This window comes from Embiotoca jacksoni, unplaced genomic scaffold (assembly GCF_022577435.1).
Source record: "Embiotoca jacksoni isolate LCO1_2020_lvr unplaced genomic scaffold, fEmbJac1.0.p SCAF_28, whole genome shotgun sequence".
In the NCBI taxonomy this organism is placed as follows: Eukaryota; Metazoa; Chordata; class Actinopteri; family Embiotocidae; genus Embiotoca; species Embiotoca jacksoni.
In genome coordinates this window covers 3,054,231-3,080,750 of record NW_027185379.1, presented here as the reverse complement: position 1 = coordinate 3,080,750, position 26,520 = coordinate 3,054,231, and the positions used below count along the sequence as shown (strand labels likewise).

Genomic DNA, 26,520 nt, shown 5'->3' with positions numbered 1-26,520 from the left:
CTTGTTTCTTCTTCGACTATTACACTAATAATAATACTAATAGTGGAATCTTTATGTAACTGAGATAACTTGTGTGTAATGATAGAAAGAATGGTCTCGTCTATTTAGAAGTAAAATTTTGATTCCTCACTTGTATTTACTCTTTTAAAGTATTTTTTTCACATTATGATGCCAAGTGTATTTGTAGCTCTAATTAATGAAGAGAAAATAAATTGCTGGTTTTCACCTGCAGGGGGCGACCTGAGCCCACTTTGCCGCTGAGTCCTGTCCTCTCGTCTCCTCTCCTCTCCTCTCGTCTCCTCTCCTCCCTGTTTTCCAGCGATGCTGCAGACTGTGTCCTCTTCATCACGGCTCGAACTGGATGTTTCTCACCTTCCTCTTCTCCTCGCTGTCGAGCTGCTCTTCAGCGGATCACCTGAATCTAACCGGTAAGGATTTCCCTTCCACTCGGGGAGCAGCGGGTGTTTTCTGCCTCCACCTCTCAATCTCAACCTCAGATCAGCGGCAGTGATAATTGGATTTATTGATTCTGCTGCATCTATTGGAAAAACTGCGGTTGGTCCTGTTGTTCGTGGTGTGAGTATTAACGTTGGTATTTTCAAGTCATTTGGTATTTGTGTTCCAGGAGTGCAGATTCTTAATATAGCTGTTACTGTTTTAGAAAAGGTAACCTCGGGAGAAGTGGGCTCCCCTCAGAGTGGGTGAGTGTGTGGAGTCACACCGTGGAGTATGTGCTCTTTCATATCTCACGTTTGCTTTTCTGTGTCTGTCGTAAAAGCAGCAAAGCCTGTCCTTCCTCTTTTTGTGCTTATTTTTATATGGGCATCATGTGTGTTGATGCACTTCACAGTATATTTATAAACTAAAGTGAGGAACAAGGCAGCACGAGCAGAGTGAATGGGCATTAGTAACAGCGAAGTGTCCGATTTTTGCAGGTGTGGTTTTGGGTGAACACAGTCACCCATAAAGCCTTGAGTTTTGTCACATTATGTAAGATGTGACAGTGAAGTAGTGAGGACATGTGAGCAGGCCTCAATTATCCATCACTTGAAGCTTTTTGTATACCAACTTAGCACATAAGGCGTTGATACTACAAATTTGTGCATTTACTTCAGAAGTATCTGCATTTGCATTCATATTCTATTTTTGATATATGTGTTTTTCTGCATCTGGGGTGCCTTCTGTGATGGGCTGGAGAGGCACACACCTTTGCTACTGTTGCTACATGTACATGCTCTTACAGTATGTGAGCTTTGATCGGTTACACAAAGAAATCAGACCCACCGGAGCGTTAAAATGAGAGGTACACTGGTGCCTCCATTTTCATTTATCTTCAATATTTTATGAGAATTCTACATTAAGCACCAAGTGAAGCTCGGTGAACAAGTGAAGGCCTCGGTCAGTGCTCTGCTTCAGATGTATGGCTGCAAAAAAACAGGGAGCTTCTGGGTTTTTTGATTGAGGAAAGGAAGTCATTTTGAGCAGACACTCAGACAAGCACTCGTACAGGGATGCACAGATTTCATCAGAGGCCGCAGCGAAGGTCTTGCCTCCGTATCAGGAGGCAGGTGGCAGTGTGAGTTGCTGAACGATGGGGGATGGGGAACATGTTCAGGGAAGCATGTTGGGACGAGCATACATGTCCTTGTTCCCCCTTGTGCCATTATGGTGTCACCACGGGAACATTAGAAGCAGTGCAGCAGCAGGAAAACAACCAGGGAACGTAAATGAAAAGACAAAAATAAATAAATGGATAAAAGTGACAGGGCCGGAGCACGATGGAGCCGAGCACACTGACAGCTTCAACGTACAGCAGTATGTTACGTGTGGGTGGAAATGGTTAATAGGGTGGTACAGGAAGTGAAGAATATCGCTGCAGTCACTCAGAATACTTGCACTGCACTTTCTTCCAGTCAGTAAAACGAGCAGCATCCCGCCCTGTGTCGATCAAATCTCGAGAGATTTTTGAAGAGAGCAAAGTGAAAATTCATTTAAAAGTTTGATTATCTTTGTAATGCTTTTAATTTCATCCACCACAATAGACTGTTAAGCAAACAATTAGGAAGTGCACTTAGTCAGACGGCCACTGTAAGAATCCTCAAAGTCACAGATCACCTGAAGCAAGCAAAATTGCCTTTGTGGAGTTCTGGATGATATTGATGTTACATGTGTTTTTTCCAGCTAAGATTGTTTTCATTTATCCAGGCTGTCTGCCACCCAGTCACTTATGTCAATAACTGAATAACTCTTAATCCTCGATATTATCATTATTTTGTAGATTAGATCGCAAAAACGTAATCATGGAACTTAATAACAAGTAAATCACATACATCATGTCACTGCTATGCTGCTGAATGATGACGGAACGGATTTGGAATTGGAAATCAATTTGAGGTTTGGAAAAGCAATCGTGGCTGCAGCAGAAACAATCCACCAGGTTGCATCTTCTTTCTCGAAAACAGTTTGTCACTTTGTGTGGTGGAACAGTAGCCATTACAGCGCTGTGAGACCTTATAGGGAGGCGAGGGAGAGGCAGGTGTAAGGGAATCTGATGCATTGGTCTCTGTTGTGCAGAGCATGTGCTGAGACAGCAGTTAGTGCAGTGTTTTGCCCGCACTGCAAACAGACACTTCTGTCTTTGGGCTACCTCTGCATTTCTTTGTAAAAGTGTATAAAATACAACCCAGTATGTCTGTAGCAGTGTTTGAAGTCTAAATAAAAATAAGCGCCGCTACATTCACGTGTTGCCGTGCAGTGTTTATCGGACGATATTAGAAAATCATAAAGTGTGACATTCTGAATTTCACCACTGAATAAACGATACTAGGAGGTACTGCTGATGTTCACAACGTTACAGTGTTTTATCAAGGGCACAACAATTTCCTTTAATTCGAATCTAGAAGTACAGTATTTGGCTGGAACATGTATACAAATCCTCGAAAGCTTTTAACTTGAAACAGATGGAGGAAGTTGCAGCAGGAAGCTGATTCCTCATAAGGGCTCCAAAAGATAGGTAAACTGTCAGGTCGTATTATCTCAGTGAATATTTGATAGTATCATAGCAGTGGCGCTAATGTTAGCTTGCTGCTCTTGACTTGCGTTTGGTTCTGGTTGGGCAGGATTTGAGTTTTGAAGCTCTGTTATGCCATCGTCCGATTCTGTTTATCTTCTCTTTCTGCTCTTCTGCTGCCACGTCAACGTTATTGACACATATTTAACACAGAATTCACCAGTTAATCAGCCAAGCTGTTTCAAAACGTTTTTTTGTTTTGCCCTTTCTCCTTTAGTCCTGATGACTTCTGGCAAAAAAAAAAAAAAAAAAAATGCTGCATACCTGAAATGAAATACGATTTATTTTCCTCTTTTTGTGATTTAAACGAGAAGTTAGGCACAAATTCATGGAAAATGTTAAGAGCGGTTTTTTATTATTATTTTATTTTGGGTGGAGTGGGGGTGGTGTTGTAGTTGTTTTTTTTTTTTACTTGGAGTTCAAGTTATGGTTATAAATGTTAACGAGCACCGAATAATGGCAAAGAAGTGTGCAGGTGCTTTTGTGAGGAAGAGTTTTTGCCCAACATCAGAGAGTCTGTCGAGGCTCTCTGTACTGTACAAAGATCCAGTCTGGAAATAGGTCAATTGCAGACATCCTTGATGATGTGCTTCTGGCTGATGAGATGAAGGGAACTGGCAGAGATGGATGGATGTAAGACACCCTCTTTCCTATTAGAAAAATGCTGGCACCTACTGGCTGATAAACCACAAGGTCATTATTCCGCAGTAATTAGTAAATATAGCTCTATTATAGTAACCTGCCAGTCTGTGGTGGTATTGACAGAGAATTTATTTTTGACAGTTTCAAGCTCAGTGAAATACAAAAGAAGTTTCCATGTTGATCTCACAGACTAATAAGTATGTCTCAAAAAGAGTTGGCATATCCGACAGTTCTTTTTTTTCTTTTTCAGATCTTTAGTTTCTTATAATTTCTGTTATGCACACCAAACAGCCTTTTTTTAAATTATGACATGAATGCAGATACAGGCAGTCACAGGTCATGATATGGAGAACTCCTAAAGGCACTTATAGTACCTGGCCTGGTATATACGTAGTAAACAGGTGAACACGTTCACTGCTAATGCAGGAGTAGGCAACAGTAGGCAGTAGGTGATACGAAGGGATTATAGAAAATTACAGTCGCTGCAGAACGTTAGTCTTCTTTTTATGACAAAAGATACTTTGGTCTTGAGACAATCTCCATAACTAAAAGGTTGTTAAGCAGAAATATAAAACTTAATTCTCCTATAAAGGCACAATGTAGCATCTCCGTTGTCATATTAGTTCTCTGTCTGCTTGTCATATACACAGGGGACGGTGTCCATTTACATTGGCTCCAATAGGAGAATTCATTTTATTAGCCAGAAGACAAACACTTAATTTGCTTATGCTCAATCATTTCTGCAAATGTTTTTTTCCTGAAGAGCTCATTACATTGTTGCTTTGAGGTATTTAGTCATTCTTTGGTTTATGTTAAACCTATTAATGTCTAGTTTAAATCAAATCAGGAGCTGCATGTTAGACTGCAAATGGAATTTCTTTTAAATCTCCAAGGTAAATGGTCTCTTGTTTGTAGTCTTGTCATTCGTAAAACCCTTTATGTTATTATTTTTGTGTAATGAGTGAGTTTTCAGTTAGAAAAAAAAGGATTTGGGCAAATAACAGACCACTAGTGAGGTTTGTCCTAGTTTTAGCTTTTGTTTGTGGTCATATATTTATGGATGGCATCTGAAACTGTGTGAAATTCTGTCTCATCTTGTTCTGTCACACAGTTGTCAGAAAACTGTATGTGTCGCATTGCTCCCGGCTATCACATATACTCCACAGTATTTTATTAAGTACTGAATTCAGTTACACGGCATAACATACATTTGAGATGAGTAACTCGCTGAGATTTAATGTACAGATGTGATTTTCTTAAATTCCTGAAATAAATTGTATGTAATGTTGTAATGTGAAAAGTAGGTCACGATGGAAAAGAAAATGGTTCTGTGCTTTTGACTGAGGTGCTTCTGGGATTTCTGGGTCCCCTGACAATAGTTCAGTCAAAGCTCTGAAGAAATAAACAAGTCTTGCATGTTTCATGTCTGAAAGAACTGTGAACAATTCATGGTGATATGCTGAAGCAGAATGAAAGACTTGTGATATTACACCCGTTAAATACTTTTTCATCAAGTTATCTTTCATTTTCCTGATCTTTTTATTTGTTGTCTTTTGTTTTTATACAGGATAAGGACCACAGATGTCATAAAGACCCATCTTCCAAGTTAGACATGATATTCAACAGTCTGATTTCTAGCATACTGAAGAGACATGGGAAAATTGGTGCCTGATGTGCCACTAAGACTCTTTAATGGCCAGACAAGACTTTTTTGTAATTGATGCCATGGATGATTGATTTCTTTAAGTGCTCTTGAGGGTGCCAAAATCTCAGGTCTGTTTCCATAATGTGTGAGCGAGGAGAGCCCTTTAGTGAGGGGGAGTTAAGGAATAACAACCGGCAGCGTGGCGTGCTGGCTGATGGGGACGCCAACGCCAATGATATTCAGACAGAGGATGGCGGGACAACCGGGGATACTGGCTCTCTGTCAGGAGTGATGCCTGAAACAGCGGAGCAGGACAAAGTCATCATCTGGGGTACAGACTCTCGGTGTGACGACCCTGAACTGGCTGAGTTTGAGATGCTGGAGTGTCAGGAGATGGAGGCTTATCTGGTTGAGGATGAGGAGGATTTTGTCGGACTTACAGAAAGGAAAGGGCTTCAAGGACAGCCCCCATCATGCAGAAAAGCCACAGTAGAACAGGCCACAGATAACAGGAGCACAGAAGAGAGGAAGTCAATTCTGCATGGTGCCAGTGAGCAGGAATCCACCGCCTCTCATGTTTCTGAGAGCAGAGAGACTTCCAGGGCTGAGTTAAGCTCTGAAACTGATGTCTTTGTGTCCTGTCTGTCCACCATTTCAAGCATGGTCACCGCTATGGACACTGTTGGCAGGACCCAGACGACAGACTCCTGGCATATTGCCTCTGGTCCTCACTCCATCTCAGAGGACGTGACTCTGGCTTCCCAGATTTGCACCACCATCTCAGAGAGAGGCAAGTCCTCTCAAAGAGGGGATCATCCTTCCCCCTTTGCTAGAAAAAGCACTTCACAAAAAGATGTGGACTTGAATTCGAATTCAACAATTCCCTCAGAGGATGCTGTTTCACAGGCACAAGTGAACAATAGAGTTTTATGCAAGGATGTCAGTGACGAGCACAGGAGGAACAATAACCAGAGAAATAAAGCAGGGAATACCAACGTGGTGGGACGTTGTGATCAAGAGAGACACACTGAGCACAAATCTTTATGCTCCGCTACAAAATCACACGAAGAAAAAATGGATAAAAGCACACAAGCTGAGGAAACCCCTGACCTCAACTACATACCACCCAAAACAGGTGCAAAGGGGAATCAGTCATCAATTGAATCCAAAGCCATAAAGAAACAAGGCTCTTTTGATAACATGTTGAAAAAACAAAACTCTTTTGACAGGAGTTTTAAAAAGCAGCCCTCGTTTGAGAATACTTTCAAGAAGCAGCACTCTTTTGATAACACCATAAAAAAGCAGGGCTCCTTTGGGAACACCGTCACCTCCAGCGCATCAAGTCTGGAGAGGAGGAAGCCATGGGGGAGCCCCAGTCGACCAGCAACTCCTACATCCCCTAAAACCACCTCCTGTTCACCCAAGAGACGACCTCCTGGTTCTCCAGCCAAGGTCCAGGGCATCAGGGCACTGAGCTTGGAGCGCGGTGACTTCCCTCATCGAGGTATGAGTCAAACTGTCAAGCCACCCGGTAAGACAAGTTTGAGCAGTGGCATCCCCAAACCTGTCATGCCTCAACAGAAAGAGCCTGAACCCAGGAGATCTTCGCCTCCCCAGAAGACCAAAAATGTCCGACCGAAAATCATCACATATGTTCGGAAGAATACTCAAGCAAAACCACAAGTCTCTGATTCCCCACACGAAGCCTCCACACACCCACTGAGATTATCTTCTTACTCCAGCCTAACAGCTCACAAAGACCCAAAGGTGGCTCCTCAACCTAAATCCACACCAGCGCTCTGTTCCTCCAATCTGCTGTTTGACAAATATCGTCAGGAGATGCAGAAGGCGGGGTACTATCCTCCGGCCATGGCTCCTGCTGGGGTGAAGCCTCCGAACAGCACCGTTCCTCAAAGGCTTGGCGGGAAGTCGGACAGCTTCCATGAGGAGGTGTCAGAGAAATATCAGCAAGAGGTGAGAAGTGCACTTTTGATTTGATAGACTTTGTATTCACATAATATTAGTGGTACAGGATTAGTGACTTTACATGCTGGTGGCTCAAGTAATACAAGGGTTTGAACAAGTCAGGAGAACAAGTTGTCCATTTCACCTAAATTGAGCACCTCGTTTTTCAGACCTTACCATGATAATATTTTGAAACCATTTTGAGTGCAAGTGCTTCTCTTCAAATAAAAAAAAAAAAAAAACAAAAAAAAAAAACAGGACCAATCACGACCATCCGTAACAACAGCAGAATGAAGAGAGTTGTTGAATTGAAGATTATATATATATATATATGAGAATCTTGTGACATCCCAAAAAGTGAAGACAAAAGGTCTGTCTACAGTCTGACAGCAGTCAAGCTAACAGTAATGAAACAGTAGATACAAATGTTGTGATGATGACTGACTGCTTTGGGAATGTCTCTCACCAGCATGTTCCCCAAGAAGGAGGAAGTGTCTACCGTTCACCCAGAACCCTGAGGCCTCAGCTGGGGTTAGGAGCTGTGAACAGGCAGCCTGCAGCCAAGGCAAGAGTCCAGCAGACGGGTCAAAGGACAGCCCCAGCACCATGCCAGTCGGCTCAGGTAGACAGAGTGTCCACCTCAGGCCACCAGGATCTGGCAGGTGAGATGGTGATCTGCTGGTATAATGGGACATTTTACACTAAGTATGGCAACATTTCAAATAAACGTCAAATAGGATAAAATGTTGAAGTGATGACATTTTATGTCCTAAGGGTCAACTTCACTGTGACATCATTATGTTCCACAAAAACACTTTTCTTTTTAATGCCATAACTCGGGAACAGAAGGGGAGACTGTAACCATATTTCACGTTTGATCAGATACTGAACTGATTACACAAATTTGATGTATCCACCTTCAAATTGTGCTGATGGTAAAGATCTTCTGTGCTGCCGGGTTGAAGATGTCACAGCGTCCACGTTTTTGAATTTTTAGCTTCTTTGCAGCAACATCTATATTTGAAACATCGACTACTGTCATGGCTACAGCTTTGTGTAAAGTACACTTAATAGCTTTTATTAAATCCCTTCAAAGTCCTAACTACATGTATTATATGAGTTTGGACAGACATGGATGTAAACTGCATCATGATCGGTAAGAGGAAGCATACAACAGTGAGGCAGTAATTTTCGTCACTTTTAGAGACTTATGACTTAGAGTTTTATGTGATTTCAGAGTCAGCTGCATACATGCAGAATGTATAGTTTATCTTTTGGAAATAGGTTAACACAAGATGAATTACGTTACATACATATATATATATATATATATATATATATATATAAAGAATATGTTGGATGATTAAGGTAAATTTAGGAAAATGAATCACCTCTCTGCATACTTTACTATTCTGTGCACATCACATCCTCTATTTGTTGAGCTGCAGAGAAGTTAAGCTCCTTCGGCTTGCTGAATGATTAACTTAAATTTGTTTCCTGTCATGCTTATGGATGAGGCTCAACTTTTGACACCTAAACTCTTTGAAGTGCAGAGCATTTTATAGCCATGTATCTTAAATATCCAAGCAACCTCCACTGCATATTTCTACCTGCTCACAGTATAAATCATAATCTAGTCGCCTTCCACATGTGGTAGTCTTGTAAATTAATCTCTGAATGAAGGTTGTTATATGTTTTTATTTGTGTGTCATTTTTATAGCAGCATAGGATTAGTGAAAGTGACATGAACTCTCCTTTTTTTACCCATCATGCCAACTGTGTATTATTAGTGTAAATACAATCTCCTGCAGTGAGAAAAATCATTTTCGTTTTTTTCTTATTCCATCTCTGTAATTCACCCTGCAGCTGTGACTGAATATAGCTTCTTTATTTGCAAGGTGGAGATTATCCCTCTGCTACCGCAATATTGCATGTTTTTCAATTTACTTTTAGGAGAGCAAAAGAGGTCGGGCCCAGAAAACACGGCCAAAAGCTTCCTGCTCAAATCAGGCCAGTCCGGTCTCCGTCCTCCAGGATTCTCTGCCGTTCCAGCTGCCCGCCTGGCCGCCTTTGGCTTCATCCGGCGCTCCAGTGTCTCGTCTGTGTCGAGCAACCAGTCTACTGACAGCAGCCATAGTGATCCCTGCCGACCCTCTCAGCGTGAGTAACACTCTCTCTACACATTTCCAATGAGTTAGGGTTATACTGTTTTTACAATTTCATCTTAAATATGACGAGCAGAAAACAGCTCCTGACAAATTATCTCAGAAATCAGGGAGTGCTCGTCTGATTAACAGGAAATTCCACAATTATGTTTGATCACATTCTGCGTCTCCTTATTAGTTCCCCAGTAGGTGTGGCTGTTCCTTCTATCATCAGTTACTATAGTAACAGTCACTCATTTCCTTGTAATTTCTTCATTCATTCATCACAAGTGTGCCCTGAAAGCTGCTGCACCACAGAGCCTTCATGAAGAAATGTGAAGGTCTCCCTCTGCTGCCTCTATTCAGCCTGCATGCTGCAGAACGTCATCAGGATCAGGTAGTTTTAGTCCGACGCCTCTTCATCACCTGCAGATCTCCTCAAACTCGTAACACAGTCAGGCCAGATAATAGTCTCGTAAAAGGCTCCAGCGTTCACCTTGTGGGTTTTTGGTTCCGTTGCAGAAAACAACTGCTGCTCCAGATTATAACCTGCAGTCATTTAAATGTGACGTACTCTGGCTATTAACAGCATTGTTGTCTTTGTTGGCTTCCATGCAGAGCTTTATTTTACAGTTGTGAACCAATTATAAATTTGCTGTTTTTCTTTGGCATTTAAATGTGCTGCAGTGACTAGATTGGTGTCTCCCAGATAGTATAACACTTTGGAGCAGCATATACAGTCCATTACTGGCAGCTTGCATAGCAATCTTTGCCTTCAGGCTGCTGGCTCAGACAACACTGCTCTATTAGTAGCAGCCGTATGCCTCAAATGCAGCCACAATCATCAGGGATGTTCTCCATGAAAATGTTTTGACTGGGAGTGAGTACAACCTTTTAGAGAAGAGGATGTCATAATTTACATCACGCAACTAGCGACACATCCAATTCATCTGTCCAGTTAGCTCAGGAGGAGCCTGTCACACAGTGTACTCGTATGTCTGTTGTTCTGTGCGCTACCTGGGTGGCAATGGTACAACAGTTACGTTCTCTGTATTCGGCGCTCCCGCTTAGTAGTCATTTGCACTCAGACTGACTGGATATTTAAATATTCCTAAACGCATTTGTGTGTTACTGCGAAACGATTGATGGAGCTTACAGAAAATTAAGCATTTAAATTGTTCATCTGGCAAAACTGTTCAACAATTTTTGAATCTGAGGATGTGTTGTTTTTCTCAATTTTATTTTATTTTAAAGTGAATAGCTTTGGCCTTTAGCTTTTTTTTTGTCAGACAAAGCAAAGAATTTGAAGGTGTCATCTTGAGCTTCAGGAAATTATAATGGACATGATTTCCCTTCTGACTATTTTTTAATATTTTATAGACTAGAATAGTAATAGACTGAAATGGCCCTTTCAGTCAACATCAATTGTAGACTTATTCTAATCTAATTATATCAAATTGATCTAACAAAAAAACAAACAAAAATATTAAAGAGGTTATGTCTACATAATCGACCTGAATTTTTTTTTTATCAATACTTCCATTCTTTATCACGCAAGCCAGAGATCTTATTTGAGAAATTATTTTTGATGTTAATTTAGACAAAAGAAGACATGATAATTGTACATTTAAAATACGCTGCAAAAGAAGAGAGCGTGATTGCTAATGCAAAGAAGGGAGAGCCCTGTCTGTCGTCACTGCTTGTGAATTAGCCACCAGCAGAGCAGAATTCTTCGAGCTTCTCACTGGTGATCGGGGGATGCTTACTGCAGGGGGGGTGGATTAGAGCTGTACATGCACGCTGGAAACAAGCGTTCAGCTGTGTGAGTCAGCCTCCATCCGTATCCTTCAGCCAATCCGCTTCTTGGCTCAGTCTTCATTTCAGTAAGACGCCTTGGGAAACAAAACAAAAAATCTGCTGACGCTCCCAGGTGAATTCAAACACTGCAGTGAGAAGAGTCACCGTGATCCCAGTGGAGGTTTCACACACGCCCTGGGCATTTTAACATCAAAACCGATTTAATATTCTCTTTTTAATCTGGATTTCTTATGCTGTCTTTTGTCATTTTAGCTCTAGTCGAGGACCATTAAACCTGCATATTTCACTGACTAACAGGTTTCTGTTTTATGTGTGAGTTCCGCCTCCTTAAACCAACAACTCTCTGATCAGAATAACAATATTTTAATTCAAGGACACAAACTTGTCCTCCTTTTCTCCTTTTATAAGGGGGGGGGGGGGGAGCATACTATGTATTGACCAGGGATGTCTCCTCCTGCTTATTTGGAGGAAGTGTTTCTTTCCGGGGATATTTGTGTTGCACTGTTCTTTGTCTATGAATCAAAGTCTTTCATGTCCACAAAAGCTAGAGGCATAATACGCTGTTATAAATAATTAGGATGTTTACACCGTTCTGATTTTTGTTCGTCTAGTTTGCTGCTTCTGCAGTTTGAAAAACTCTCCCAGGAAAGATAGTAACCAGCAGATGCTTGATTCTAGGAAGGCATACAGTGATTCATAACGACATGTAGGGGTTTCCTTTCATGCTTTTTGATTGTAAGCTTAAAATAATTCAATGTTTTAAATTTGTGTTTCAGTGTAAAAGATTATGATAAAAAACTTTACTAAATTGACAAATGAAAGTCATAATGCCACTATTGTACATTTCCAAACTGTCAGTCAGCAGTCCCTCAATACCAGAATAAATGAAATCTTTCATCATAACAAACAAGACCAGAACAAGAACAGAACAGGAAGAGCATAATTGTAGGCCAGGCTGGAGTGCTTACTCTTTTTTGTAGTGTAAAGTAAGGTACGAAGGGATCTGTCTTTACAGTTTGCAGCCATGTACTTCTCGGTATTATAAATCTCACTGTACAGTGATGCACTGAAATGGAGGCTGATGCTGAACATCTCCCTCCCTTACTCCCCTGTAAGAAACAAAAAATAAGTAGGATCATGGAGTGCTTTAAGGCAGCAGATCATTATATCCACTCGTATATCCCGACTCATTCCTTTAGAGGGTCACTGGGGTTGAGTCATGTCCCAGGATGCATTGTGCGGAACGCTGGGAGACGCTCCGGAGAGGTCACCAATACATCACAAAGCTTTCACATATATGCAAAAAAAAGTTTGAAAATTAAAATTAAAATAAACTGAATGTGCAACATTTTAGATAACTTAAATGTAGTTGTCAAATTATGGAGATAGAGCAGCCATAAATATGTCTGGTAGACTGTGTGACATCTGTCAATCAGTATTAAAACAGATTATATTATATTCAGGAGATAAGAAAATTAGCTTGGAGCTAGTTGAAAGAAAGAATCTTTTATATTGGGCTGGTTTGCTTTCCAGTTCAGTGCTGTTGTATGTAAGTGCCCGGATCAGACCATGAGGATAGGAGGCTCCTGGACCTGGTGATTCCACACCGTATTATCCCAAACCTTTCTCAGTCCAAACAGAGCTCCTCTCCTCATCACGTCATTGTTGTTTTGTACCACTCAACTTTCCCTCACACCACTTTGATCAAGCACACACAAACATTCACCACCGATTACCCTGACTGCCACTCCTCATGATCTTTTCAGTTTGTTTTGTGTTAATTTCATGTTTTCTTTCAATAAATTATGTCTTTATTGGCTTTCAACCTACATCTCACTCTTTTGTCATGGCTTTTGAGCAAGGTTGTGAAAAAAGTATTTTCGTTCTCTGACATCTTTCCCGCTCTGTAGATCCCAGCAGTGGCAGCGATGATACACCTCCCAGCGAAGCCCTCCATACTCAGAGACGGCCTCAGCCTCCCAACGCTCCCAGCCTCCAGCGCCGCAGTCTGCCGCCTCAGCACTCCTCCCCACTAGGTACAGCCCCACAACACACAGGCAGGGGAGACAAGCGTCCGGTGGTCAGTTTATGTGTGATTGTTGGTGGTGTGATCACCAGGTCAGAGTTGAAGGTCACACTACCTGTTGATCACATGACCCCCGTCATTGGATGTATGAGTGTGTGCTAGCAGGGGTCTTAGTGGGAGATGCCAACTTAGCACTGGAGGCGCTGTTAGCACTACTGTTAAACTGTAGCCATCACTTCACATGTTGCTGTTCATCAGTCGGAGGCAATGGAAATTACAATCCATCTAATGACATCACTGTTTATAGAAACCGGTGATGTTATTGTAATCAGAGAGCAGGAAGGCAGATGTGAACCTTGTCACGTCCTCTGATGGTATTTGTACATACACACGTTTATTAATTTATGTTGTCCGACACTGACAAAACAGGAATCCCATTTCCAAATGAGTTTTCCTGCGTTTGGCAGAAAATATAGCGCCCTCAAAATTGGACTATGGACATGAAGCTGAGCCAGAAAGTATTTTATTTTTAGTCTTTTAATTTATGATTTTAAAGAAACTTCTGCACCAACCGTCTTTACAGTGAGGTTTTCTCTTGACAGTCCCTTTTTCATCTCACTTTCCCCGCGGGGGTCTAATTTAAGATTTGAAGAAAAAAGAATACAGAGTGAAAAGAGATTAACCTACTGAGCTCTTCTGTGATGTGTCTTAACTGTTGCATCACATTAGTGATACAGTACTGCACCGTTGGCTTCCTCTCTGTTCTTGTTGGCATCTTTGTTGTTAGTTGATGCACGTTGCTGCCCATTTTGTGAATGTGGAGTATCGGCTCCATCTAGAGGCCATACTGTGGACTGCAACAAAGTCTGTGGAAAACTGTATTAGCAACGCCAGCTAGTGGCCACTGTACCACAGTGAACATCACTGAACGGTCTACTTGCACGTTTTCAATGTTTTGTGTGGACTGTTCAACAACAACAAAAATATTGTCTTTCTCACATTGTTCAATTAGAATACCTTCTGGGGTCCTGAACTCCTTTGTGTTACAGTTCACACAATCCTGGGAATCAAACATTTCTAATTAACAACAGTAGACTAATGACCTCAATGTTCTCTAGTGTGTGAATCATGGACTGGTCAAAGTATTCAGATCTGTTATGTAAATAAAACAGTGTAAAAATAGATGTTCGTACCATATAAATAAGTCCATAAAAGTCAAGTATGGTTCGCAAAATATACCTAAATTATATAAAGCAAAGTACTTTGCTCATATATTATAGCACTCAGCGCAAAATATAAGTGTTTTATTCCGTAGACAGGTTTTGTCTGCGTTAGGCTATATATCATAGATCAATCAATGAAAATGTTTTTTATGCAAAATAAAATCTTAAGAAAAGAGTAAAAAAAATATCCCCAAAAAGGCGCAGTGCAGTAGAATTATAAATACTCATATTTAAGAAAACAATATTTACGAAAGAAAATACAAAGTGTATTTCTTGTGTTTTGAATATAAAACAGTAACATTTATCTTTTCTACACAGCCTCTAGGAGAGATTTGCAGAAGGACATAGATGCTGCGCTGTCACCAAAGTTCTCCCCTAAAAGATTTGTGGTGGTTTCGCCCAAGCCTCAGTCCCCCAGTAAGTCAAATGTATTTGATTTAATACACTTTATTAATCCCCGAGGGGAAATTTCTTCACTACAGCAGGGGGGCTCTCAGGGGGGAGCTGCTGCAGCAGGCTGCCACTAGCGCGGCGCCAGGTAACCTGACCTGAGGTGCATGTTTTTGGATGATGGGAGGAAGCCGGAGAACCCGGAGAGAACCCACGCAAGCACAGGGAGAACATGCAAACTCCGCACAGAAAGGCCCAGGACCGGATTCAAACCCGGAACCTTTTTGCTGTGAGGTGACAGTGCTAACCACTGCACCACCGTGCCGCCCAAAACACACTGCAAACATGCAAACACATGCAGATACAGTGTACTGTATATCTTCTATTGAGGCTTTAGTTGGTTTCCGAGTGGTAGAAAAGAAGGAAGAAGCCGTCATTCGTGAAACACCATCAGCTTCTACTGTATCTTTAAAAATTGCAGTCAAATACTCTGTTCCTCTCTTTCGCACTCTCCCCGCACTCCATCCCCAGACTTCACCCATGGCAGCCTGATGTTGTCATAGCAACAAGCCACGGTAGCTCTAATGCTTGGTTTGCTCCTGCAGCAGCAGTCTCGCTGGCTCAGATTACACCACTACAAGTCAGCAATATGCGCATTTCTCAGAGACCAGACAGACAAAAGCACACCTGCAGAAAGAGTTTCGGTGCAGGTGATACAGGTTTTGAGACATGTAATAGGCTGGAAGAAACTGCTGCTGATTGGTCTGAGCGCTGGGTGGACTTGAGTAACAGTAAATAGGGAATCTCATTTGTCACTGTGAAAGCAGATACACCACTGAGGCTCCAAGCAGTCAGCAGTCAATATGTTTGTGTGTGTGTGTGTGTGTGTGTGTAGAGAGCGTAAACCAAAGCACAATTTCAAACTGACATTTTGTTTCATAAACAGTCTTAAACCCAAAGATATTCAGTTTACTATCACATAATACAGTGGATAGCAGCAAATCCTTATAATGGAGTTAATATAATGTTTGGTATTTTGCTTGATAGTTGACTTTAACAATTCATTCATTTTAAAATGATTCGCAATTAATTTGATGTTGCTTCACTATCGAGCGTCACGATATCAGCTTATCATCTGTTGATTAATACAGTTCAATAAATGGTAATGGTTTTATCACAAATTTCTAGTGTATATTTTGAAAAATATTTGTGATTTCTGCTGATAATGATTTTATTTGAACCCTTCTAATGTGATAGCTTTAATATGGAAATCATTGTGTCACATGATTATTGTTCTCTTCTTGAACATAAGTGTACTGTTTGATCTTATACATATAATATATGTTCATACAAACTGTCCACTTGTGCATTAATGTGTCAAGATCTTTCACTTAAAAACATTTCATTAAGTCTGAGTGAAAATATCTCACAATACTTTTTTCCTCCACCTGCTCTGTGTATCTGTAGTTCATGGCCAGACAGCAGCGGTTCATGGGTCTATACGGACAGAAAGGACGCAGGAACTGGACCGGGCCCTGATCCAGCAGCTGCGGGAACGCTGTGAGCAGCAGGACCTGCAGCTGCAGACCCTTCAGGCCCAGTTAAAGAAGGCTTCTCTGTGCTTGGATGTTTTCAGCATCACTACCCAGCACTTCTGTCACAAGGTAAGCCTGAGCTGAGCTTTCAGACCACAGCAAGGTCACAGCGGACTTTTTTTTGTGAGCGAGGGTCCAGAGACTTTATTCTGTCCGCATAAACCCTAAAACTGGACTGAAGAGGGTGTCACATGCTCTTCTTCTTCATTTTCATATATTGTCTGTTTAAGAAAGCTCTAACATCAAAGATTTTGGAGCTTGGCATGCACAAGCCAACTTGTAAAAAATTGTATCCCAGAAGTATCTCTTGCCTTTAATTTATGCTAATTTAGCTTCTGGATGTCATGACTTAGATATTTTCTTACATTACAAACTTTGAGTTTCAGCAGGGGATTTTTAACACAGTTCTTGCTAATATCTGAATGATTATGTAACAATAATATAACTTTGATAAAGTGATGGATGTTATCTTAATTGGTTTTCATGTCACACTAAAATAAACAGTACAAGGATTATTATTTTAGTTAGGCGACTAAAACATTAAAAAAAAACGCAGTGCGTCCTTGAATATTAGAAATATGTCATGCAAACAGAATCCTGTAACTTTCAAGCTCACGTCATGCTTCAATTTGTTGTTGTAACGAGCTTCAGAAGGAAACTTCAAAGTGTGTTTCATCCACTCGCTCAATGACACCTGTGGCATCTGGCTTTTGTTGTCAACATTACTTTGTTCATAAAGCCAGTCATTTCCTTTTTTTAAAAGCTGTTGTGACTTTTTGAACATGTTGGGAATAACTGAGGATTTCCAAACAAATAAGGGAAGAGAGTATGAGGTGCATTATGGCTTCATTTGATGGCTTTCATGTTGGGTCTGTCCTTCAACTGCTGCATGGTTGACTCACTGGGAACTAAACCCATTTAATTTTTATTTGACACTGCTGATGACCTTTAATGTGTAAGAAATCCAACATACTTCATTTTACGTAGCTTTTGAGACTAACTGCGCATGTTCTGCTTCTTAAACCTGGATGAAGCGCTTGTTTCTTGCCCTCTCCTGGTCCTCTGCTTGTGTGTCATCTATTCCCCAGCCCCACCCATGGGTTCTGCTCTACAATGGGAGATGTTAATGAGATTAGAGCTGCCTGCCTGGGCCTGGCTGTGCTTTTACCGATTGTCAGACATGGGCAGAATAACCTCTGAAGGGTGGGAGATTTTAGAATACATGTGTATCCTAACCATCTGTAAACCATAAGAATGGAGGGATAGGCCTCCCCTTCAAAAAATATTCTTAAATATGGTATTAAACATGGCAACTATAAGTGATGTTTAGATATAAATGACAGGCAAACTTAAGATGTTTGTTAATTTATATTTTCCTCAAATACAACCTGTCAAATTTTCAATATTGGTCAAGATATTGTATTTCTGTGTTGATAACTTTGGCTCTGAATCTTTGTCCTCTCTACCTGTACTTCAGCACCGCTGCATTGGTCATTACTGGGCTCATGTGTGTCCATTCTGGATTTTAAGATGTGTACAACAGCGACAACATATACTGATGAGCTTTTAGAATGTTTAATATGAGATCGATTGAAGAAATCAAGAAGGCTAAAATCCTTTTCCATGAACTTTATCAGATTTTAATCCATCTTCTCCTGCTACACTCTTTTTGTTTTTTTCTCAAAGATGCAAAATAATTCATGCGTGTGTGCGTGTGTGTGTGCGCCCGTGCGTGCGTGCGTGCGTGTGTGTGTGTGTGCGTGTGTGTGTGTGCGTGTGCGTGTGTGTGTGTGTGTGCGCCCGTGCGTGCGTTCCTTCCTGCCATGCGTGTGAATGTGACGTGGCGTGTTAGAGGGGGTTTGAGGAGGAAGGCAGGCTGGGCTGGGCTGGGGCTCGCAGTCTTTGTTCCAGCAGGGATAAATGATGGTCGCATACCAGGAAACAAGGTGAGGCTTCGGTCTTCCCATTTCTCCTCCCCTCTCCTCCCCCTGCCCGGCTCCCTCCCCCCGCCGTCTCTCTTTCTGTATCTTTCTGGCACTCGCGTCTGCCTCTGTTGCCTCCCCAGCCGGCGAAGGGATGCTCCTATCTGCTAGACTAGTATGGGCCACTGCTGCTGTAGGCTCTATTTCCTCCCTCTGTGCTGTCTGGACCAAACGGTAAAGACAGCATCTTCTGCAGGCAACGAGCTTGTTTCAGCACCGAGGATTCCTTTCTGTATGTGGGGTTGTGCGCATGTGTGTGTTTGGAGGAGGGGGGGAGGTCTGAGTGTGTCTGTCTATAGGATCATTATGTTCACTGGTTTCCTAGAGACAGAGCTGGTGGAAAGTGTATAATGATTATGCTGAGTCAAAGCAGGCTTGTGTGTCGCACTGTCTGTCTTTCTTTCCTGTGGGGACTTTTTATAAAACGCTATTCTTGCTGTGCTAAATTCTCACCCTTGTCTCTCTCGTGGTGTGTGCATTGTGTTATAAATGTATTTCCGCTGGCTAACTCTGGATGACTACATCCCACTGACTGAATAAGAGAAGTTTCACATCGGAGGATGCATGATTCGCTCCGATGTTGTTTATTTCTGATCAAGAAGTGTTGCATCAAGCTGTAGTTACAGCTGCTCGTTGGTTCACTGCAGTCAGAATCTCTTCAGGAAAACAAGTCCAAACAACAATGTAGCTTCATATTGGAGGGTTTTAATGCTTCTACTGAAACTGCTCTGATTACATGGGTCCAGACTTAAGAGAGGTTAATTAACTCATTGCGGTGTCTCCTGGAGAAAAAGCACCCTTAATATAAAAACAATGTTTGTTTTAAAATGTACTGTTCAGAAAAAATGTATTAGCTGGTAACTCAAATCATCAAATAACTGATAGCTGATATGTTAAGGAAAAAGGCCAAACATGAGCTTATTTCAGTATCTTGAATGTGAGGGTTTGGTTTCTCTCTTTTATATTTGCTGTAAATAAATTGTTGTGGGAATTTGCCAACACCATTCTAGTAATTAAAAGATATTACCCATGGGTTCTGATTAATTATGATTGGCATTTTTCACTATTTGATGGTGGATCAAATGATGACTAAAAGAGTTGCAAAACTAATCAACAGTGTAACTGAAAATGGAAAACAAAAACATCATTCCTTGTAGCCCTGAAGGTGGATTAAGTCGTGTTTAATATCACACTCGAACATTAGAATGCGTGTCACAACTCCCTGGAGATCTAAACGGGGGGGCGTCTGGGCAGGACCAGGGATTGATGGGTAGGAGCAGAGGTGGAGATTAAACATATGAAATGAAAAGGCTGCAGTCCATGTTTCATCCCTCCTGAGGTCACTGCAGTATCTTCATGATGACTGCATGATCCAAGTAAAAACCACTTAATGGGTGACATCATCACGGCCGAGACACACGGTTTACTATCTCATACATTTTTCACCTGCTTCTCTCTCTCTCTCACTCTCTCTCTGTCTTTGTTTTTCTTAAGCACTGCTTTTGTGATCTCTGCTTTATCTCCAGGGAAACAGTGTGCGTAGCCATCATACTGCATGTTTAGAGCGGTGATCAATACTCACTTGACTGCGTTGTGTATCTCCCTCTGCGAGAACTATGTGTTCTCAGGGTGTCACATCATGGGGCGTCCCAAATGGTTACCAGGCAGCTCCAGTAGAGGAGCTCTAAAGTATATGAAGACATTGTAAAAATGAACACTGAATGTGGATCCTTACAGGCTGCCATGATGCCATGCTAATTAGATAATACTCAAGTTGTAGCTCTACACCAACAGAAAGTGATGAATAATTTTGTCTGTGTATGAGAGCAGATGCACTGCTCTGTCTGACATTTAGTTCAGTGTATTGTGCCAAGTTATTACATACATGTTGTGATTGTAATTTAATGTTAATCAATGATTCATGGCCTGCTTCACGCTCAATCTAAGGATTGAACAAAAAATATTGCAGTTGTTGGGTTTCTTCGAAGGTACAATGTGGTCTGTGCTTTTGTTAATTAGGAGGATGTTTCTTAAAATTGAGTTAGATTTTTCTCAGGGAGTTTTGAATCTCGCTGGCCCTCACCTCCTTGTAGCACAGAGAACTACATGAAGATATTTACTTTACACGCTTGGAATTTTGTTTACAGTTGTGGTGACAAGAGGCACTGAAATCCGTTTGTACTGTTCAGAGGTGTTCAGTCCTGTACATTTTTGTATTTCAGAGTGAGAGTGCCATTGTGAAGGAGAGGGAGTTGTCCCTGGAGCTCGCCAGAATCAGGGATGAAGTGGGTAAGTGGGATACCGCGTGACAGATATGGCACCACAGGGAGGAGAGAAAGCTGTGAGTCACTCACAGCTAACAACATATGATGCATTGTCCAGTGAGTATAAAATACTGACCTCTGGGAACTCACACTACTGATGGAAGTCTGGATTTAACGCACCGTATACCAGACTGTACTGTAAAATGGCTGCTCTGTGGACATTGTTTCATTTCAAACAACCTCCCGGCTGGATAAATAATTTACTTTCAAGATTTTTCTAGAAGTAAAAACTAAACTGAGAAATTTCTTTAACACAAAACAAACATGTGAAGTTACACTATTTACCAACTAACACACCAAGTGACTGTATAGAAATAAATAAAGTATCTTTTTGACAAAGTTTTTCTTCACTTTTGTAGTTAGTGCATGACCTACATTTGAAGTTGGTGAAAAAAAAACTCCATCTGCACGCTTTGTTGCAGCTTTCAGTGTTGCACACTGGGAGCAACTGCAGCAGGAGAAGGAGGAACTGGAGGGCCGTTTCAAGGCTGAGCTGCAGGGATTGCGGGCTCAGCAGCAGAGGGAGCTGGGAGCGCTGGAGGAGCGGCTGAAGGCGCAGCACTTGGACGAGACGGAGAGCCTGCAGGCCCAACAACGAGCCGAGCTGCAGGAGCTACGCTTCAGACAGCAAGAGCAGGTGTGTTTGCTTTGGTCCAGTCTGGATATAAGCCTGCCAGTTTTGTCCACATCTAACACGAGAAGTGAGGATCTGTTCACAAAAACCACGTTCTCTTTTACCTTTAGTAATCACAAGCCATGATGGATGTTAGTTCGGGTTTTAATGATCTGGCTTCTAAGTAGTTGTCTTTGTATTTGGAAATTATAACTTCATTATTATTCATACAGTTTAATAGCACTGCGTCTTGTCCCAGTTACTCTGAATAATCCACAGTTTTGTTAAGTTATTTTTGTAATTATTGTCTAAATCTTGGCCGCAGCTCGAGGAAATGAGTGACAACCATGAGGCGTCCTTGATGGAAATGGAGATGGCTCACGATGATACACTGGCCACTCTGCAGGAGGAGCATGCCAGGACTGTCAAGAGTAAGCAACACGGTTAAAGCCTGTTGCCCTCCTCTACTGACTCACTGTTCTGCAGATAAAGAGGAATGATAACATGTTATTTCTTGTGTCAGATTTAAAGATGGCTCACGAACAGCAGAGGAAGTCTCTGGAAGAAGAGTTTGGAAAGATCAGACTGTCACTGCAGGTTAAGAAATCTCCTTAAAAATACATTTTTAAGATGCATATTTTGAAACATTTTGTAGATAGTGAGAAAATTAACAGGTTAATATCTGTCTGGTCACCAGGATCAGGTGGACACACTGACGTTTCAGAATCGAAGCCTCAGAGACCGAGCAAAGCGCTTTGAAGAAGCTCTTCGCAAGAGCACAGATGAGCAGATTGTGGTAACTGTTTCGAAAGACAGCAATATATCAACTGCTCTGCGGACAGCAGCAGGATGAAACTTAAAGCATTGTTTGTTTTCTGTGATTTTTTTTTTTTTTTTCAGGATGCTTTGGCACCATATAAACACATTGAGGAGGACCTAAAGAGTCTGAAAGAAGTTCTTGAGATGAAAAATCAACAAATCCATCAACAGGACCTGAAGATTTCAGAGCTGGAGAAAATAGTAGGCTTCAAGTTTCGGCTTTAGTTTATCAACGTTATTCATGCTCGTTTTAAGATGTTTTCCATCTGAAGTCAAAAGAATTAAACTCACAAAGGAAACTGTTATTCATTCAAATTCAAGTGGCACCTAACATGTAAGCTAGATTAACAAAAACATAAAATAACTAAGTCCAAAAATTAATGGCAGCTTGTTGAGATTTATAAATGATTTCACTCTAATAGGAGAAGTATTGAAGTGCATTAGGACTGCAGCCCTCCCATTTACACCCTTTTTTCTTCATTCGGACTTTTACAACCCTCTAAAAGGCTTTCTACAAAAGAGATCCAATAAAACCATGGGAGTTAAGCAGTTAGAGCAAAAACATTCCATTTAAAGTCGATCATAGGATTTGGTGTTTTCCCCCTAACCCAACAGAAGCCCTAACAGAAACCACAAAGCAGGACTAATGGACCCATCAGACCAGAACTCAAAATCATTCAGTCACTAAACTAAAACTGCCACTGCAGTGGCCGGAAGATAGAAGCGAGCGAGACAAGGTCCCTGCCCCTTCTTTATTGGTTTCCAGTCAGTCATATACACCTGAAGGAAGAAACCATCATGGGTCATGTATCAAGTGCACGTCATGACTAGCAGGGGGGAGAGAATATAACAAGGACAAAATGTTTTCGTTGTCACCCCACATCATTCAGTGTATTTCCTGTCTGAATTGTTCTGAACTATCATTCCTCATTTGAAGAATTTAATGTTGTGCACCTTTTTACTTGTCTTTTTGAGCAGGCTGAAAAGAATGTGTACCTGGAGGAGAGAGTACAGGTGTTACAGCAGCAGAACGAAGACCTAAAGGAAAGAATTGACAAAAATATTGCTGTGTCCAGGTCAGTTTAAATGCATCAGGCTGCAGATTTAAAAAGCCAAATTCAAACCAGTAAATGTACAGTAGGTTGGTTTAGAAGTCCTTGCAATTTTCTGACTGACGTATCACAAACTTTTTTTGTTGAAAGAGGTCAGTTTATTATGAATGTTTAAGATAAAAAAAAAATTACCTTAAAGTGAATGGATATAATCCTAGAAAACCCACAGCTATACAACATGTTACTCTGGAAGCATAAACCAAAGATAAAGGTGTATTTCCATCTAAATGTAAATAAACTGATCCTTGGTAAAGATACCGTTGTCACAGGCCTGCACTCTAAATGCTGCCCAGCATTATTTAAAAAAATTATTAGAGTTTGAAAAACCTGTGATGTTAGAAGTGATTCAGCTGTTAAATTATAAAGAAGAAAAATGTATATATTATTTATTTGGTGTTCTCACTTACCTTTAACCTGTCTTGTTTACCTCTACTTCACTAATACACATTTAGGTTAATACAGCAATAGGCAAAGAATTGACATTCCACCTGTGACATTTTCTCATCCCTTTTCCCCCTCAGGCAACTGTCTGAGGATAATGCCAACCTGCAAGTGCACGTGGAGAAGGAGAGCAACGAGAAGAAGCGCCTCAGTCGCACTAATGAGGAACTGATTTGGCGTCTACAGACAGGCGAGCTGAGCCCTCGCATGTCCCCCAGCTCCTCACCCATCCATCGGCCCTCCTCTGGACCAGGCTCACCTGCCCGCCCGCACTCCTACCATCAATGACACACTCGGTGGGAGCTCTTGTATCAAAGGCTTTCTCTTATCTGGTGTCAGAAGCCCTGTTTTTTTTTTGTTTTTTTTAAGCTCTATGGTGAATGTTCCTCTCAATGACAGGGGTACGATTTTACACTTTTGAGATGGACAGACACAGATAAGTTTGTTTCTTGGGAAATTGCACTCGCCTGTGTGATATGTTTCCAAAGTCGAACCCCAGGAATTTTAATCTCTGACCTAACGAATTGTATTAATGCTCACACCTCTTATTATTAAGAGGGAATTCTCTGCTCTCCTCTTTTTCTATTCCACACAAACATCCCACTAAACCGATGCACTGCAACACTCCGGTAGATGAAACACCTGGTCATTGTAGAATCTGGGCAGCAGAATCAATGTCACGGTGCCTCATTTCCATGTTTTTGCCTCCAACACCATCTCCATCTTCTCATCCAGTGCTCAGGATGATTGATGAACAAGACATAGTGAATATCAAAAGTGCAACAGCAAACCCAAGAAGCGCCTTTTGCTGTCCATTTTCTCCCACCAGCAACGTCTACAAGGGCACAGACAATACTTCAAAAATCACAAAACTACCTACAGTAAGTTCCTCTCAAAGTGTGGATTCTTCTCTGGGGCATTTCATGCTGGAATATTTCATGTATCAGGAATGACTACCTGGCCATCCAACTGCAACCATCCATCATACTTTCTAGCGATCAGCGTTGACCTGAAATGTGTAGTTACGACAACACAACTACTCATAAATCCCTGGAACTGCAGACACAATGTAACTATGTTATTGACTGTAATGTAAAATCTGTACATTCTTTAAAGCATGGTTTGTCTTCCAGTTACAATTAACTTTATTTTAATATTACCTACAGGCAAAGCGGCAACACAATTCAAACTGCAGTTATTTAAATGAAACCAAGAAATAATCCTTGCCTTCAGTCGGGTTAAGAAAATCTAATCGTCTAATCATTTTTTTTTTTTTAAAGTGCAGGATTTGTAGAAACCACCAAAGAGGAGATCATTAAACACAGCAGTTCATTCTGTCCTGTAGCTGTCATATGGAAGGACGTTAATTGCTGGAGAATCAGCCATAAATGGTGCAGACATTGCAAAATATAAAGTTTTAATATCCATAGTAACAATTTCTTTTCTCTGGCCTTCTGTTTTAGAGTATACCATCAGTGCTTTTGCAGCTGGCTGGAATTGTTTGGGTTTTCTGAAGATCGTCTGTGTATTCACCACAGAAAACCTTGTGAAAACTTTGAAAGGCTCCCTTGAATTTGACTTTCAGCAAAAACATTCTGTTGTCTTAACTTTGCTTAATCATTTCATCAAAGTAAAAATGAAAATGTTTGCAATGTTACCTCATTTCTCACCGTAGAGAATAATCTCAGGTTTTGAGGAGAATTATGAGTCATCAAAGGGAAAGCAACTGCCGTAACTTTTTTTTGTATTAACTGTATTTTTTCCATGTTTACATAACCACTCATCTCAAAGGTCTATCTTAAAATGTCCTTTGAATGAAATAATTTGGGTGTAAAGTATGTATACATTTTTAAGGGGTATATTGTTGTCAGGAAATGTATAAAAGTAAATTGAAATGTTGTTTTATTACATTAATATATTATATAGTTGTAATAGAGCAATATTTCTGTTATTCAACCCCTCAGACATCCATCCATCTATTATCTATGCCTGCTTTATCCCAGCTCACTTTGGGCGAAGGCAGGCTACACCCTGGACAGATCACCAGTCCATCACAGGGCCAACACATAGAGACAGACAGACCATTCACGCTCTCATTCACACCGAAGGGCAATTTGTAGAATCACCAATTAACCCCCACCCCCACCCCCCTCCCACCAGGCATATAATGTGGAAATCCACTCCAACAGGAATTTGGCTGTGTGTGAGATGCATTTGCTATTTGGACAATAAGTTGATCATGTTCAACAAGGTAGTGGAAATGACCTTTCTCTCCATCAGATTTTCCGATGGCACTGATTGCCTCTGTGTCCTGTGGACATGACCTTGTACTCATCTACTGAATGTTTGTTTGACACTACATTAAGAGGTTTTGTTAACAATTTACATTCAATTTCAGAGAAGGTTGGTGCATCACGTGGATGTCGGCACTTCTGTTGATTGTTTACGGGACTTGTGTTGTAAAGATTGTATTAAGTATTTCAGAAAGTCATGCTTTGGGTATGTTTATATGAAAGCATGTTTTTATGAGGTTGTTTTTGTTTGACATTTCTTCTGCAATTCATATATTTATTTATTTATTTATTTATTTGTCCTCCTCCAGAACTGTATCTGTAGCTTAGCTCGTTAAAATATTGTGGTCACTGATGAGACTTATTGTCTATATGTTGCACTTTGTATTTAAGTATTAAATCACAATAACACGAGTATAC

General features: G+C 41.0%; 1 protein-coding gene across 6 annotated transcripts; it reads left to right on the top strand.

Annotated features, from left to right (window-relative positions):
- The first annotated feature begins 315 nt into the window (after nucleotides 1–315).
- mtus2b (microtubule associated tumor suppressor candidate 2b) lies at nucleotides 316–26,455 on the top strand. 6 transcript variants are annotated; one of them, XM_069161202.1, is made up of 15 exons: nucleotides 316–428; nucleotides 5,280–7,331; nucleotides 7,792–7,984; nucleotides 9,276–9,482; nucleotides 13,195–13,320; nucleotides 14,852–14,950; nucleotides 16,391–16,587; nucleotides 20,723–20,789; nucleotides 21,247–21,461; nucleotides 21,763–21,868; nucleotides 21,961–22,034; nucleotides 22,135–22,233; nucleotides 22,338–22,457; nucleotides 23,235–23,332; nucleotides 23,890–26,455. In XM_069161202.1, exons 2-15 carry the CDS (start codon nucleotides 5,499–5,501, stop codon nucleotides 24,095–24,097), a joined length of 3,642 nt encoding a protein of 1,213 aa, XP_069017303.1. In that variant the 5' UTR covers nucleotides 316–428; nucleotides 5,280–5,498; the 3' UTR covers nucleotides 24,098–26,455. The 6 variants fall into 6 exon arrangements, with proteins under 6 accessions (XP_069017303.1, XP_069017301.1, XP_069017304.1 ...); XM_069161200.1 differs by having other exon boundaries at nucleotides 23,232–23,332; XM_069161201.1 differs by lacking the exon at nucleotides 316–428 and adding an exon at nucleotides 486–576 and having other exon boundaries at nucleotides 23,232–23,332.
- Nucleotides 26,456–26,520: the final 65 nt, after the last annotated feature.

Coding starts and splice junctions, on each gene's coding strand:
- mtus2b (XM_069161200.1), top strand. CDS start 5,499: ATGTGTGAGCGAGGAGAGCCCTTTAGTGAGGGGGAGTTAAGGAATAAC. Junction 22,035..22,134: donor AGATCAGACTGTCACTGCAG/GTTAAGAAATCT, acceptor TCTGGTCACCAG/GATCAGGTGGACACACTGAC. Junction 22,234..22,337: donor GCACAGATGAGCAGATTGTG/GTAACTGTTTCG, acceptor TTTTTTTTTCAG/GATGCTTTGGCACCATATAA.